We start from the raw sequence: 16,814 nt of genomic DNA on the forward strand, positions 1-16,814 counted from the left end.
GCAGTCCGCTCCTACCCTGCTGCTATATCCTCTGTGCACCTACTGCTGCGTCTGGAGCTAAACTGCACGATATTTACTGTCCAGCCCCTGTTGACAGCCCTAATGGATTCTGCAGATTAAACAATCCATGCCTTGAGCTGTATGTACATGGATCGGCCCATTAGTTGGTGACGGAAGCCGCCCTTGCTTCTGGTTCTAATGAAATAATTTACTGCAAATAGCCTGCATTTCCTCCTGAGTCCAGGCTGACTTGTTAGTCAAATAGAGGTGCGAGCACGACTACCTATAATGGGAAGCCGTAGCAGAAATGAACTGACCAAGTGGGTGATTGTCTCAGCAGGTGTTGAATTAAATCGGAGACATTTAAGGCTTTGAATCCTTGTAAACTAGCCACTTTGGTGGGGGAGGCAGAGCTGAGAACTCTGCAGAAACAAGTCTGCTGGTCTAATGAATTAGGACTGGCCCTGGGGAGGGGAGTGGGGAGGGGCTTGGGATTTCCTTTCCCTGCTCACTCTCTTTTTATCTCTCTCATTGGCAAAATAGCATCTCTACTCTGATACCCATTTCTCACCTCCTCCTTCCACAAAGGATACTTTCCCTTTTAGGCTACCAGGCATCAAGTTCATGATATCATTATATTGTATTAATTATTGGATCTTTTGCACTTGGGAGGCAGGTGTAATAGAGCAAACCACATTCATGGGGGTTGGTGATTTTCCCAAGGTCATGTATTAGTGAGGTACAGTCAGGATTTGGATCCAGACCTATTAGACTGCAAAATTTAAGGTTGTGGGGTTTTTTTTTTTTTTTTTTTTTTTTTTTTTAGTTTTTTTTCCTTTTTGCACCACCAGCAAGGACACATGACATAGGGCAAAGAAGTTGCTTTGACTCCACTATTGACTTGCTTTGTAGCTTTGGAGTCTCTGAGTCAGAGGTTTTGCTCTGAGTCTCTGCTCATTAAAATGAGTCAGGCTTAGGGCAGTGGGAGGGGGTGGCTGCAGTCCTTGGGGGCTACCCTGAAATCAACTTACTTGAATCAGGGCTCTCTATATAGCTAGTGACACTCTGAGGCTGTAGCTGGGACTGCACTGTCCCCTTTCCAATCCCTTTGGCACTTATCTCTCTGGGTGTGACTTTTATGAAAGGAACCGATACGTGAGGTCGGCTGTCCACAGCCTCTTCCTCCTATCAGCTGAGTGCAGTGCTTGCTCTTTGTCTCCTGCCTTTGAGGACTGTTCTTCTGTCTGCAGGCTGTGTCACCGATGCCACTGATAAAGCTGGGAGGTAGAAGCATGGAAGAGTACTGGGCTCCCCTTAAGGGGGTGAGGGTTGACTGCTGCTGCCATGGAATGGACTCAGGCTGCCTGTTAGCAACTGCTGGACATGTGGCACTTGTGTCTGGCTCTCATTGTCTTCACTTGCTCCAGAACCTCCACTCCGATCATAAATACTGGATACACCTACCAGCTATGTGACTTGGGCAATCCTCTTGCTTGCACTACATTTCTGGGCTCTCATCTGTCACAAAGTGATGATGATGCTGTTAAATCAGTTAATGTTATATGATGCATTTAGAACAGTGCTTGGCACCAAGTGCCCACTCGAATAACATTATCTATGCTTGTTGTTGCTAGAGGCACTTTATAAACATTGGCTGGGTTAAATTCTTGATTGTCCCTATCTTGCCATCCAGATACTCGCTTTCCTATTGCTCCTCTCCAGTGAATAGCTGTGGCTCCTCTAAAAACTAATCTGATTCTCTGTCCTGTCTCTTTACCATGCAGGTCATTGTTTAGTGTCCTGTGCCCAGCCCCACATTAAGCAAGATGTACTTTCAGACATCAAAGAGTCTTGTCCTGTTGAGGGGCAAAAGCAGTCATAAATAGTACAGTGTTAACAGAGCAATGACAGTGATACGTGTTCAGGGCAGATGGCCCCAAGGGAGTCCCCTGTCTGGGAGCACATGTGATTGTATAAACCAGATATATATAATAATATAATCTGATAGCTGGCAGGCTCCCTAGAATAACTGCAGTTGAATGAATGAATGAATGAATGAAGCTATGAATTAAATGGATGAACAGGGCATCTCACTAGGATGCTTTCACAGAAACCAAGACATACTGGCTTATAGCATTCCCCCCTGCTGAGAATACAGGGGACCCTCATGAAAAGTAAGTAGATCATCTGAACAGGCCCTCTGCCTACTGTGCTGGCTTCCCAAGCTCACTGGTCCTGTTCAAAGCACCCACTGGTTCTGTTCAAAGCACCCATTTCAGTGGTCAGAAATCTGTTCTAGAATTTCATGGTCAACAAGCTGTGTTTCTAGATTCTACCTCTAAACATTCAGATATCTGTTTGCATCCAGATGGCACGCAATGGCTCTCTCTTTCTCCTGTTCCTCAGGTAAGACTTCCTCAGATCCAGAAGATTCGTCAATATTCTAGGTCATGCTTTCCATCATCCTGCAGAATCCTAACCAGCTCACATGTTACACAGCCCTGGAACTTCCCTCCTGTTTCTGTCTCCTCGCCTGCCTTCAGCTTGAAACCCCTCTTCATCATTTCACTCTGCTCGCCTTTCTTCTCCATGATGACAAGGGGAGTAAAGTAAGCGCTGCCTGCTCCCCACTCTCTGATACATCACATTACTCACTCTGGAAAGTTTTGGTACTTTAGTCACACTTACTGTTTAATTTGGTTGTTTCTAACTTTTTCTTTTATGCCGTGCTTTTCAGGTGGCTGACTCACCGGGCTCCAAAAAATGTACTTCTCAATAATGACAATAATGGTGGAGATAAGTACAGTGATGCTGCCTATGATAATGACACTCATTGAACACGACCATAGCGCTGGGTGCTTTATGAGCTGTACCCCATCTTCCACAGCTCCCTCGGGGCTGAGCACACAACAGACTCTCAGGGCATAATAATAACAGCTACTATTTATTTGGCTCTCCTCCTGGCCTGATGATTCTTCTTTCCATATGTCGTGTTACTGTTATAATAACCCTGTAAAATAGATATCATTCTCCTTGGTTCAGATGAAGAAATAGGGTGCAATAAAAATATGTTAAAGATTCACCCCACTCACCCAAGTCTGGGTCTCGGGACACATAGAGTGCTTGCTAAGTGTCTGGCTTACGACTCAGTGCCAGGAACCCCAGAGCTCCCTGCCCTAAAGGGACTCTCAGTCTAGGGGGGCCCACAGACCAGTGGCACCCTAGTTTGTTCTGGGCTCCTGCCTCCCTGTACTTTTCAGATGGACACTTCTATTCTTTATTCCAAGCATCATAAGGGTCCTTTGTCCAGCCACATCACTGTTAATTCAAGTCCTCCTCTGTTCTTTTCTTTTAAGATCACTTGCAATCATAGAGTAAGAGTTTAATTTTGCTGAACTTTACTCAGCCTCCTCAGCTGTATCTTTCCACAAGTTCCTACTTATATTTTTTTCTGAATGTCATGGAGCCTTCTGTCCTTAAGGTCAGGGCATTCCAGTCGATGGTCAGCTCTCTGTCTTGTTGCTTTGCCCAGGCAAAAATAACAGAATCTCCGTTTTCCTCAGGAAAGGCTTCCCCATTGGTTTGGAGAGGGAGTTGGCAGAGAGAGAGGAAGGGGGAAGGCACAGTGAGGCAGGAGGAGACAAACAGGTGGGCAGCTGGCACTATGGAGGAAGGGCTCTGTGTCTGGTCCACCCTGTGAGACCCAGGCAAGCTAGTGGTCCTCAGTGGTGGCAATGGAGGCTGCTTTTGATTTACACACCAGCATTCCTCACTTAAACTGAGTGAAACAATAACAGCCTTCTTCTGCCTTACATGACCGGAAGCCTTGTCTGGGCCATTACTGAGGGTTGATGTTTTTCCCTTGCACCAACTTGGTTCTCCAGCTAGTGCTGTCTGTCTTGATTTCAAGATGGTCTCTTGCAGCAATGAAGTGATGGGCTGTTTGTTCAGGTCCAGTGAGAGAGGTGCAGTTTCATCTCTGCTTATAGTTGGGAGAAAGAAAACTTCCTAGAAGCAATCCTGCCACAGCTCCTGGGTTGAGCTGAGTCACATGCCTCAGGGCAGTTTGGGTGAAATTACATCTGCAGAAGGGGAATGGATTTGGGGAAGCAAACACCATGCGCATTGCAGAATCACAAGTCCCAGACGTAATCAAAGTGAATCAGCCAGCGCTGTGACGGCATACAGCTCAGGCGTCATATGCAGAGCTGGCAGCTTTAGCAAGTCATTGAAGATGCACAGTTCAGTGTGCATTTCAGATAAACCACAGATAGCTTTTATATACAAATATGTCTCCTGAAATGTTTACTGCAGGCTCCTGCATTATTATCAAGTAATTAATGTCTCATTATTTGGTACAAAATAAAATGTTTTGGCAGTGGAACATAAGATTATAGGGGCACACAGTAGGCTAAAGACTTAGACCCGAGATCAAATGTTCATCCGGCATTACTTGTATGAGGACAGCGTGGACTGGTTCAAAAAAGAGGAGGAGGCCTAGGGGGTCTCTGCACCACGTCTACTTTGTCTCCTCATGTCAGGAGAGCAGGGGGTGGCGTCTCCTCTCTCAGGGCTTTGCTAGCCCTGACCTGTCCACTCTTTGCAGGGCCCCGACCACTGTGGGCAGGCTCTGCTGCAGATCGGGATCAACATGATGGCACTGCCTGGAGGCCACCCCCTCGATGCCGTCCCCCTGCCGGGTCAGCGGTAAGTCCTGCCTCTGGGTCTCGGGACCAGGGCTGCCCTATCTTGACTCTGGATGTGGCCTAGCCTCAGGATTCTGAGGCTGCAGGTGACCCCATGTCGACTGACACTCCCAGCAGCCTAATATGTTAAAAAAAAAAAAAAGTGGAATTATTTTTGATGAAGTGGGCTGTCTGTCTTCCCTGGCTCTGTCCTGCCCAGGTAGTTGGTTGGGAGCTGTGTAGCCAGAGGAGCAGTGGCAGCTCTGGTAAAGGCTTCTGGGACTCCCCCACGGAGCTCAGGGATGGACACATCAAGGCCTGTGGGGGGGCCGGGAAGCTGTGGCCATGGCGGCGAGGAGTCCTGGCTGCCTCAACTTGATTCTTGGTTCTGATGCTTATTTCCTAGGCCCTGGTGCCTCAGTTTCTTCATCTGTGGAATGGAGACATTTGTGTTTCCACCTCTGGGTCACCATGGGCATTTATAAAGATTATGTATAAAGCACCTGCATGCACAAAAGAATGGCTCAGTTGGTGTTAACTTCGTCAGATGCAGAATAGGTCCCTAGACTAGATAGTCTAGGACCGAGTTAATCAGTTCCTGGCACTCTTTTAGCCTCTGGGAATCACTGATCTGTCTCTCCCACTTCCAACCTCCACAGAAGTTTTAAAAATAAAAAAAATGAAATTTCATAAAAATGAGTTAGAAATCAGATAATTATTCTTTGGAGGCAGAAGATGGTTTTTAAGTGGTACTGTGCAGCAAATACCTTGAGAGGAAAACCCTAGAATAATATGACTCTGAGAGATCTGGATGGCCACGGACACTGCCACTTGAGAAAATGTTTAGAATGTCTTCAGTCTTACAATTCTGATAGGACAGGGAGGGCTGCAGAGAGAAGGAGGTAGGTCCTTTAACATGGTCACAGTCCGGCATTGCCAGGCAGGCCTACCTCGAACATTACTGGAATATAAGCTACTGGCCTATTAGGCATGTGTGTTCCGGGCCATGTGCACGGGCCAAGTTCACAGAGAAAGCTTAAGTGTATTTACAGGATGTCAGAGGGGTTAATTTGTCCAATCTGATGTTGCATTATGGACAGACAATAGCAGTCACCTCTCCTTTCCGCTTGTTCCAAGCTGCAGAAGTGCTTCTAGTGGGGAATAACACCGTGGTTATTGTCCACAGATAAATAATTAATGCTGGATAATTGACTTCTTTCTGTTGTGTTTTACTGAAACTGAATTTCACTCTCTAGTACCATTGTTCACTTCAGTGTACAAAATAAATTCAGTCCGCTTGCGTGGAACCATCCAGCCCCCTTGGGTGAATCATATGGGTTAGACCCTTGTTTGAGACTCTTATGAGTAAATAACATCAGAAGGACCTTTTCTAGATGTGGGTTTTTGAAGGAGTGAAGGGCAGGGGGCACCTGGGCTGGGATCCCACGCTGAATGGATGTGGGCAACAAGAGGGATGAGACAGGGTTCTCAACTGTAATTGAATCTGAATCTCCTGAGAAGCTTTCATAATTAAAAATAATCAAATAAATGAGCCAAAAAACAAAATCCTACTCTTGGAAACTTTAATGTGGGCATAAGTGGTTGAAAGCATATAGGTTTTAGAATTGGAGCTGCTCAACCCCTCTCTGCTTTTTATTAATCATGTCACCTCGGCTGCTGCATAAACTGTACAAGCATCAGTTTTATCTTTTATGACAGGGGAGCAGCAACTGTTGTTTTAAAAGGTTGTGTTAGTGCTGGGGTCCTAGAAGAAGGCCTCTCTAGGGCCCGGGACACTTCATGGTGCACAGCCCACTGTCCCCTAGGCCATCACAATAACATGGACAAAACCTTCCCTATCATCCTCATCAGTGAAAACACTTGCTATTACAAATTGGGACCCAAGTACTTCCCTGGAGGTTCAAGGGCTTATTGGTAGGAGTAGAGGGGGGCAGGAGATCAGCTCTCTGGCTAGCAGGAGATATTTATCTTCTTGTTCTCTGAGCTCCCATCTTTGCATCCAGGGGTACTGAGGCTTCTGTTGGCTCTAGACTAGGGCGTGGTGCTGGAATTTAACCATGGTGGTCAATGAGGTGGCCCCCATCTGCACATGCTCAGGCTGTGCCCTCCACCATCAGACAGCCTCATTTTCTACAGGGACCCTAATACCCGGTCCTTTGATTTCACCTTCTCTGTGGCTAGATTCCTGCGGGGTGAGTTGGAGGCCAGTCTGAGGGGCGCGCATAGGGCCATGTCCAGATGTTCCCCTGCTCCCTGCCTTCTTTCCTTTCTACTACTTCTCTTACCCACAGATCAGTCTGGACACCTTGACATTTTTTTTTCTGGGTTCCTGACAGGAAAGGTGGGGATACTGATCAGTGATCTGGTTTTCTTAACTCCCAGACAGATTTGGTTCAGTCTCATCCAGCACTTGCTGAAATGAGTGCTTTTTTAAAAAAATTTTTATTTTTCACATCATTGTTCATTTTAAAACAATATTTGCTTCCCCCCACCCCCTCTGGTGTAGTCCCCATAGAATTTCCTTCCCCAATGCACCCGTGCACCATCACCTCAGTCCCCTGTGCTCCTCCCTCCCTCCCTCTGATCCCTCTCCCTCCTCCTCTGAACTGAGTGCTTCTTATACAATAACCCAGTCTGCACAACAGCCCACATGTATACTCAGCTCTATTTTGCAAATGAGAGGTCACCCACAACCTTTGAGATGGAGTTCAGAGTTTGGGGTGGTTCCTAGGGAGTGCCTTTGGGATCAACACCTGTGGAAGGGAGAGGAAGGAATCAGAGCTGTCGTTCATTGGCCATAGCAGCCAGCAACTTTATGTCCCACCTGTCCTGCCATTAGAGTGGGCAGCTCGAGGCAGGTGCGACCTCAGTTGAAGTGCCTTTGAGACATTATCTGGAGGGACTGACAGTTGAGGCAATAAGTCCTTTCCTCAGGTGGCAAGCCCCGACTTCCAACTTATGAGGAAACTGAGGTTTGGGGGGGGGGGTTGTGACTTTCCTGTAGACAGAGCTGATGAGGAACAGAGCTTGGATACTCGTCTCCAGATGGTGCTTGGAGTCGAGAGCTGGCCAGTACTCTCTGCAGTCTGTCTTTCACGCAGTGTCCGTGGGGGCATTCACCAGCATTCCTCTACAAATATGCACTGAGTGCTATCATGTGTCTTGTCTGGTGCTTATGGGCTTCAGGACATGTTGGTGACAGAAGCTGGCATGGTCCCTTCCCTCCTGGAACTAATTTCATGAGTCACTACATCAGACTTGGATTTGCTGCAGGTACACAGCTTCGTCTGAGACCTCTCCTTGTGAGTGAAGCATTCTCCTTACACGGTTTCTGTGCAGTTTGGAGTCAGAGAAGAGCCAGGGGTGGGTGCAGAGTAGCTGGTGGCAGCCACCTCCTGCATCCTCCCTGGCCTGCTAGTGAGGAGCCTCCTGGTCCCCCTGACTCATGGGGGCCGTCACGGGCCAGCCTGTCTCCAAGCAGATAATACCTTGCGTGTGTGCATTCCCGGTCTGTGGCCAGTTTTCTGCTGTTGGGCTGCTGTCCTTGCCTGTGGTGAAATGTGCAGACGTGTAATTGTCAGGGGGATGATTAGACATTTTTTTCTGTTGTTTTAACTGAAAAGAAGGTCAATCAAAGCTGGAATCAGATTCCCTCCCTTCTCCCATCTCCCATGAGAAATCCACAGAAACAAAGGGCATGACCTTGTGAAGGCAGAGGGACAGTGATTCAATAGTTATTTTTTTAAGAAGAGAGGTTGTTTTTAAATTCCCATGAAATACCAGGAACCAGGATCATAGAGGTATCAAATGCTGTTGCTGGAAGTTTCCTCAAAACTCATTTATGCATTCATGATAAGACAGGGAACTGAGCCCTCTGGAGCAGGATGGAGCACTTCTAATCCTCGATGTCCAATCATTGGACTTTCTTTCTGCAGCTTATCCTTGCGCCCAACTTCCAGTTAAATCCTAGAAACTCTGTCTTAGCCCCAGTGGATTCTCGTTAGCACTGAACTGTAATAGACATCAAAATCATCCATTCATTTATTCATTGGAATGAGGCTTACTAGGACTAAGAACTTACTTTGGGCCAGCCGTGGGTAGGATGGCAATGATTTATATAAATGTTGTCTTCCCACATTAATAAATGGTATCAATGAAACTTGATAGTGAAAAGTCCTAAAGGCTGAATTCACACCTGATTCATATTTGTGCCCCTCACTGTGATTAGAATGCATACAGTAGGAGCTTGGTATGGGGTTACTGAATGAATAAACATTTCATAAATACTTGCTGAGTGAATGACAAATGGTTGAGGAGTCTCGGGTGACTGAGAAATTCAGTAGATTTTATTCTTTTCTCCAAGACATTTCTCTGTCCCCAGCATACCACTCTCATTCTTTTTAGTAGAAAACTGCTGCTTGGAGGAAAAGGGTAAATTAGAGTTTCATTTTGATTAATTTAAATACTCTTTTTGAGAGGAAGCCAAAGGTTTAATTGGTTGATGGAGTCAGAGAGTTGGAGAGACTTTTTTTTTCCTCCTAAAGAATAGTATATCAGAAATATTTTTAGTCTCTGGCTTAAAGTTCACTGGAAAAAAGTCTTTTCCATTTCATCATTAAATCTCTTGCATCAGAGCACAGAGCAGTGGGGAGCATGAACTGGGAACCAGAGGCAGGTCTGCCCCCCCTTCTCCCTCCCCCCTCCCATATCCCCCTCCCTCCACCTCCCTTCACTGTCCTTGCCTCCCTAGCTCTGGCTCTGCACGAACCCACTGTGTGTTCTTGGACAACCCTTTCCTTTTATCTCTTTGAGCTCTAGTTTCTTCATCTGATAGCCAGATGGTAGGCAAAAGTTTCCCCAGGGACCCTTCCAGCTCCAATATTCTAGGAATCTATGCATGAGTTTTGGATAATCTGTTCCCTTTTCTAGTCAAAAATATCTCACTGTAGTGCCTCAGGCTAGGGAAAGCAACACCATTGCCCCAAAACAAGCTCTTCTCATTCCTTTCTGTGAAAAGCATAAAGAAATTTAGTGTTCACTTTGTAGCTGGGATGCAGGAGCAGAGGGAGGACAAGGCAAGTGGGGGGCAGTGGGAGAACCCTTTGCTGCAAGTCCTGAGGGGTCGCTCCCCAGTACCCTGTCCCTGGCTTCCTGCTCTGGCTGTACTTCTGGGGCAAACGTGACTGAGATCTGAACGGCGGGGGCCAGTGGGCCCGCAGTGCTGTTCTGAATTTAAGCAACACATGCCCAATCCTTTCCCAGAAAGAAATGAGGCAAGGGTTTGAAAAATGACTAGACATGGCATGTCTTTAAATGATCTCAAGCTTTAAAACACATTGATATGTCACGTAAGGGCACTTTGGCATAGCAGAAAGCCATGCAGTGCATCTGAGGGTTTGGCCATTAACTCAGTGACTGAAGACCATCAAAGAACGCAGCATAATAGTTAAGAGCAAGACTGGTCTCAGGTGACCTGTATTTTTATTTTCACTATCCACTGTGTGGCCTTGGCCAAGTTAGGTAACCTACCAATCTCATGGATTATTTTGAGAGTTAAGTGAGCAATGAAGGTTGAATCAAGCCCTTAGCACTGTATCAGAATGTAATAATTAATTAATATTAGCTTTTTAAAATCCTCACTAGTGGTGATCTCTTAGATGAATTAGATAATGGCTCTAAGCCTCAGTTTCTTCATCTGTCAAGTGGGGATGAAATCCCTAACCACTAAACCACTGTGGAGGCTGGCGGAGACCATGCTTGTCATCCAGACGTGCTCTATTGTTAGTGATCATCCCTCCTTACTGTGTGGGTAGTAAATGCCCTCTGATTTTAGATTTATTTTTGGGAGGACATTGTTTCATACTGCTATTCCTTGATATGAGACTATGCTATGCTTCTTCTCTACCCCAACTCCACCCTGGATAATTCTAGTCTATAAAAAAAAAAAAAAATCATTGGACCAGCAGCTTGGTATGTGGTGATGACTGTGGTTACATCTGGCTTTGTGTTAGGAATCTGCCAGACTCCAGAAAGCCCAGATTTGGAGCCTTGGTCACCTCCTTCCAGATGTCCAGGAAAGCTGCCATCAGTGAACAAAGTGGGGGGTCACTTGGGGAGTTGGTATCTCTTTCTCAGGACTCTGCTGAGAGCTGGGCAGGGCTTCTGGGAGCTCTTTCCACTGTCTGGGATGCACTTCTGCCCCGCAGGCATGGGGGTAATCTTTATAGCATCAGGCTCAGATTCCAGTTCACTGTGGACACCCAGGAAATCCAACCTTGGTCCTGGCCTCTGCCTCTCTGGCTCTTTGGTCAGCAACCTGAGAGGCTCTTGTCTGTGGTGGTTTTCCACCACGAAGGGAATGAGACTCATTGCCAGGCCATCTACTTTGACCTCGATTTTCAATTCCATTCCTCTGTGTGAGTAATCAGATCAGTCGCCTGTACTTGCAAAGGGATTTCAGGAGATGGCCGCTCGAAGTTCATGACTGAGGCTGGCTGAACTCTGGGAGTTTTGAGGCACAGGGGCAGCAGGGCCCCCCTCACAGGGCCAAACCAGGCTTTTCATGTTGGGGTCAATCAGCAAATCCAATAGGAGAGGTGGAGCCCAGAGAACCAGAGCTAATGACAGAGAGTCAGGCGAGCTGTGCAATTATGGGATGCTCAGCGCTAACACAGTCCAAACTTTAATGAATTGCAGTCCCTAGACTCCAAAATTGAGAAGAGCAGCTCATTATGTGGCGGCACAGTGACCGCGGCTGGGAGTGGACAGGCTGGTGACAGGGCCATGCGGGGTTCATGGGGCCTGGTCTCCTCCCTTGGAAAGCTGGGGGCTCTTAGATGGACCTCTCTGCAGCTCCTGGGCCTTGCTCCTGCTGTGGCCTTGTGTACCCCACTTGTCTTAGTGCCTCACTCCAAAACCAAGCAAAATGAAAGCTAATTTCTCCCTGAAGGGGACAGTCATCTCAGCCTAGGCACAGGGTTCAGCCTGGCTTTCTTCTCTCCTCCACCCCCATGCCCTCTCACCTCCCTCCCTGGTCTTCACTTCTTCTCATCCCATGTCACTGTCTCAGTCCACCTTGCTCCCTCTGTTCTATCACCACCACCTCCTGACAGGTCACGCTCTTGTCTAGTATTTAACCCTGCAATGGTTCATTTTCTACTAACTCTGCTTAGTTATGTCACTGCCCTGCTCCCAGATGGTTTCGGTGGCTCCAGTTGGAAATTAAATCCGGGTCCTAATTGTGGCAATCAAGGTCTTTGATCACGTGGTCCCCATCTCTCTCCTTAGACCCCCTTCCAGCCACTTCTGTATAAGTCCCCCAGCGTTTGAGTCGAAAGACTTCCTGTCTGACCACTTTGATGCCTTTTCACACATATGTGAAGTTCCTTTTGCCCTTGTCACGCTGGCCCACTCCTCTCCTCCAGGCACCGGGGCTAATGTCATTCCCTTGGTTTATATATTCCCAGGCAAAGTCAAGTCCTCTGCCTCCCGTGGCCCTGGACTGTCCTGCCGGCAGCAGAGTGGCAGTGTGGTGTGTCGCTGATAAAAGCAGAGACTCTGGACTCTGAAGGCTGAGTCTGAGTGATGAATTGACCACTGAGTTGTCCTCCTCTGTCAAAGGGGGCGGCTGTCTTTTTTTCATGGGGTGGGTGGGGAGGAGTAAAGGAGATACTATTAAGAGAGGATAGACACCACCTGGCTCATTGCTGGAATGCAACACATGAGCTACTGTTAAAATTATTACCAGATTGGATTTGTGGCTTCTTGCCTATTCGGGGTCAGGGCTGCACTCTTGGAGAGCTGGGATTTTTCTCCTGGTCAGTTTTGTAGGCTAGAACAGGCTGGTCTGAGCAGGCACACAGAAAACACCAGGACTCGGGGCTCAGGTTGGTTCCCAGCCCCTGCTGGCGGTGAGACTTGGTACCTGGGGGGCTCTTTCTCCTGGCCTCTGCATCTGGGGGCCCTTTTAGAGGGCAGCTCCGCCAGTGCAGCCCAAAGTGAAGGATCTCTTGCCTCTGGAGTCCGCCCACCTCTGGGGTCAGAGACCCCTTGGTCGGAGCGTGATGTGTGGGGGCGGAGAGTGTAGTGAAGGACCGGAGTTAGCAGGGAGGGAGGGCTGGAGGCGGATGGAGAGCGAGTCGTGACTGCGGAGTCTCCTGTGACTTGAATGAGTCACGCCTGTGACTGTGTAGATAGGCTCTTGGAAACCCTCTAGTGGAGACGTCTGTACTCTCACCTGCCTCTTGCAGAGCCCTGGATGGTAAGTCCCGCTTAGATCTGTGCATTCCCCAAAAAGTTCCACTTTGGCAAATGAAAGCACTTTCCATACAGTGAGGAGGAGAGTGGAAAGGGACAGACAAAGCCGACCTCTTATAAGTCTGTACATCAAGTCTCATATTATGGCTACAATGCTCGAGGACGCGCTGAAGCTGAGTGTGTGTGTGTGTGTGTGTGTGTGTGTGAAAATGCAATTATCATCTTTACCTGACAAGCACAACATACTATCCGAACGGAGCACAGACTTTTATTAAGCAGCTAACAGTAGCATTAAAGAACATGATGTCTTGAGTCCTTTGGGCCAGGTTCAGAGCTATGCTTTGCCACTGAAAAGCTGGGTGCCCTCAGAGAGTTCACTTACCCTCTCCAACCTTCAGGTTCCTTATCTGTAAAAATAAGATCAGTCCCCTTCTCACAATGTCACAGTGAGAACTACCAGAGTGATCTGTGTGAGGCCGTCCACACGACAGCGTGCAGGACCCAGCCTGAATAGACGTCAGCAATAACGCTGGTGGATTTCAGCTCCCCTGAGCCTCACGACAGAAGAATATGGCTGTCCAGGTGGTGGTTATTTCTGTTTGATAGATCTTAATACGGCACTCAGTTCTGTAGATAGTCACTGCGCCCCTTCAGGGCTAGGGGTGGCATGGGGGGAGGACAGGACAGACACCAGCCCTGCCCTGCTTACAGTCTAGTGAATAAAGCAGACTCGACTCAAAGAGGTAGCAGTGGAGAGTTGTCATGATAATGGGGGAATGACAAGGCACAGGGACACTTGGGACACAAGTTCATCTAGGAGTTGGAGAAACGCCTGCAGAAGAGACATCTAGGGCAAGATTTCAAGGATGTGCAGGTATCAGCAAGGTGGAGGAAAAGGTGGGGGAAAGGTACTTGCATGTGCAAAGTCTGGGCAGCTGGAAGTGCAGCAGAAGGACCGGAAGAGCTCATTGTGGGTGAAACAATGGCTCAGAACAAGGGGGGAAGCAGGTCCCGGGACCTGAGGCTCAGAGAGGGTAAGTGTTTAAATGACACACTGCTAGAAGAGGTAGAAGTGGGACAAGGGCAGGCGAGGGCTCCTCGTCAGGTGCTCTGGCTGTCAGTATCCTCATACACGTAATGAGAATCCATGTGCACACATGCCTGCTTTTCAGAGGTTAGAAAATGAGTCATTCACGAGTTAATGAAAGGCCAGGGAGTATTAATAGTGTCCTTTCTCTCTCTGAGGGCATCTGAAATGCCAGAGTTAATAAGACAGGCTCTGAGTCATCAGAGAAGAGGCAGCTGTCAAATGTACACATTGGCTCATTGCACTGGAAATAGTTACCTGGAGCCAAATTCGTGTTCCTTGGTTTTCTGAAACAGAAGCAGCAGCACAGTCCATTAGGCTGGAGGGATCAGGAGGTGGTGAGAGCACAGGCTTTGAATCCGGCAGAACTGGATTGAGATCTTGGCTCTGCCATTGACGCACTACCAGAACTCCTGTGTGCTCTCCTCTGTAAAATGTGGACAATAGTGTCGCAGTGAATGGAGGATAAGTGTTGTATGTGTAAGAACTTGATATGTGCCTGGCATGTAAATGTACCTCCATAAGTAGTTTCCTTTAGAGTGTATTTGGAACTATGCTAGATTTGAAAAAAAAATTAACATGTTAGAGTGATGAAATGTCTGCCCTCCCTTCAAGCCCCCCATTTGACTGATGGGAAGCAATAGCCTAGAGAGATGGATGGGACAAAGTGAGTGGGGAGGGCCCCTGTTCCTGCACCCTCCACAATGACTCCCAGTTACTAGCTTTGAGGTGAGTCGGTGGGTCAGCTCTCCCGGGAATATAGAAAATGTAGCATCAGTTCTCTTACCAAGTTACTCTGAACAGTTTAATTGATGAACAGAACATGTTCTGGAACACACATATCAAAGGGTAGGATGAATAATGAAAATGGGCATTTCTGGGGAATGATCTGAAAATGCCAGGGCCACAGCTTGGAGCAGAGGGCGGTGAAGGGGACAGCAGGAAACACAGAGGGAAGGCGGCTAGGTGGACACAGGGGGCATCTTGCAGTGCCCGTAGAGAGCCCACTTCCTGGTGTAGCAGGCATGGACAGGTCAGCCTTGATTTCTGAACTCTCCAACAGCCTTCTCTGGGGAAGGCTGCACACTTCACGTGTGGACCTGGTTTGGTGAGAGACCACTGTCTGCTCCTTACACAAAAGCCCGGTGCACAGAAAAGGCCGGTGCTGATGCAGCTCAGTGAAGGATTCAGAAACAGATCCAAAGCAGGGCGAAGAAAACACTGGAAGATTTGAACAAGATCAGAAAAGCAATGTTGCCTGTAGTCACAATTTGCTGGGGTTTTACTGGTGTGAGGGGTTGGAATGTAATGCACTAACATACTGTACATTATTTATAATTTGTTGCATAAATGATTATGCTTAAATTAACTGTTTAGTAAACAGTTTATCATTCACTGCATAGCAGAGGTTAAGTTATTCTAAATTAATCTGTGTGTTGATTTTTTATAAAACCCTTCATGAGAGAGGCTCCCAGGTAAGGGCAGGTGGACCCAGCTGACTCTTGGTGACAAGATTCCCGGATGACTCCAAGAATTATTCTGTTTACTCAGATTGAAACCCACGGTGTTTGCAGGGGCCCCCAAGGCCCTAAATGATCCCCCAGAATCTCTTCCCTGGCTCACCTCCAGCTCATCTTTCCCTGGCTCTCTCCATATAGCTACTCTCATCTCCAAACTGTTTCCCTAGCCAAGCAGGCATGCTCGCCTGAGGCCTTTGCACACTCTGTTTCCTGGGTCTGGGGTAACCTGTGCCCTTATTTTAGCCTGGCTGATTCTCCCACCAACTCAAAGTGTTTACTCAAGTCTCGTTCACAATTGGCTCCACCCTGAGAACATGTTCAAAGTGGCAGTTACATTCCTGCCTCCTGCATGAACAATCACGTGGCACTTATTTAAACTCTACTTTTTCATGGAAATTATCTGCTTTTAACCTATTGTGCATGTTAAATACTGTTTTTTTTTTTTTTTTTTTTGGACCAGGATTTGCCTGGGAGACACTGCTTAACGTTTAAACCTTATCCAGCTGGTTGAGGTTCTTTTATGTTGGTTACTACCGCCTTGCGTGACAGCCATCTCCTCTGGGATCTCTGATCTCCCTTTAGCCACTTCCCCAAGGCTGCAGTCCACACACCCTTGCCTCATCTACAGACCTCATCTGTCCTTTGACAGCAAGCCAGTGCCCGCTAGTGCAGAGCAGACCGGAAGTGGGGCAAGGGCTGCTGAAGGCTCTCCCCAAACAGAGGTTGCTTTGGCTCACAAAGTGCCTGTCCTAAAGGTCTCTTGGGCTCTACTGACATTTTGTAAGACCTATTAAAACAAAACACTTTAGTGTCACATCTTTCATGGAGTCGAGTTACATGCCCAACTCACACTTTTACCCATCGGTTCTTTGACATCCCAATTTAAGACACAATCGGCCTCTCCTGAAGTGCAGTCCCAAAGCAGAGAGTGGGGTGACTGCAGGGGTTTCCAATGCAAGTTCAGGAAATACGTTCAGCTGGCATGCAAGGCTTCACCCCGTGTTTCCTGGGCAATCTGTGGGTTAAGTGATTCAGTTAAGGATTTATTGAAACCCACTGAGTGTCAGCCCTTGTGCTGAGGACAGTGATGCTGAGATAAATCAGACAGCACCTGCCTTTGAGGATATGTCAAAGTCTGGTGGAGGAGATGGGTGGAGAAGCTGGGTAGTGTGGCCCGTAGGCAGTCAGTCTGGAAACAGCCTGCCTGCATGGAGTTCTGACTCTCTTAAATCATGGAAATCTGCA

At 47.6% G+C, this 16,814-nt stretch overlaps 1 protein-coding gene across 1 annotated transcript in view; it reads left to right on the plus strand.

Moving 5' to 3' along the window:
- INSC (INSC spindle orientation adaptor protein) overlaps nucleotides 1-16,814 on the plus strand; it is a 114,263-nt gene that overhangs the window by 29,407 nt on the left and 68,042 nt on the right. The window contains exon 2 of the mRNA XM_037521691.2: nucleotides 4,607-4,707. Coding sequence (XP_037377588.1) covers nucleotides 4,652-4,707 — 56 coding nt within the window. The 5' untranslated portion in view covers nucleotides 4,607-4,651. The remainder of the gene's footprint in view (nucleotides 1-4,606; nucleotides 4,708-16,814) is intronic.

Source organism: Talpa occidentalis, unplaced genomic scaffold (assembly GCF_014898055.3).
Source record: "Talpa occidentalis isolate TD23 unplaced genomic scaffold, MPIMG_talOcc4v2.1 talOcc4.3, whole genome shotgun sequence".
Classification (NCBI taxonomy): Eukaryota; Metazoa; Chordata; class Mammalia; order Eulipotyphla; family Talpidae; genus Talpa; species Talpa occidentalis.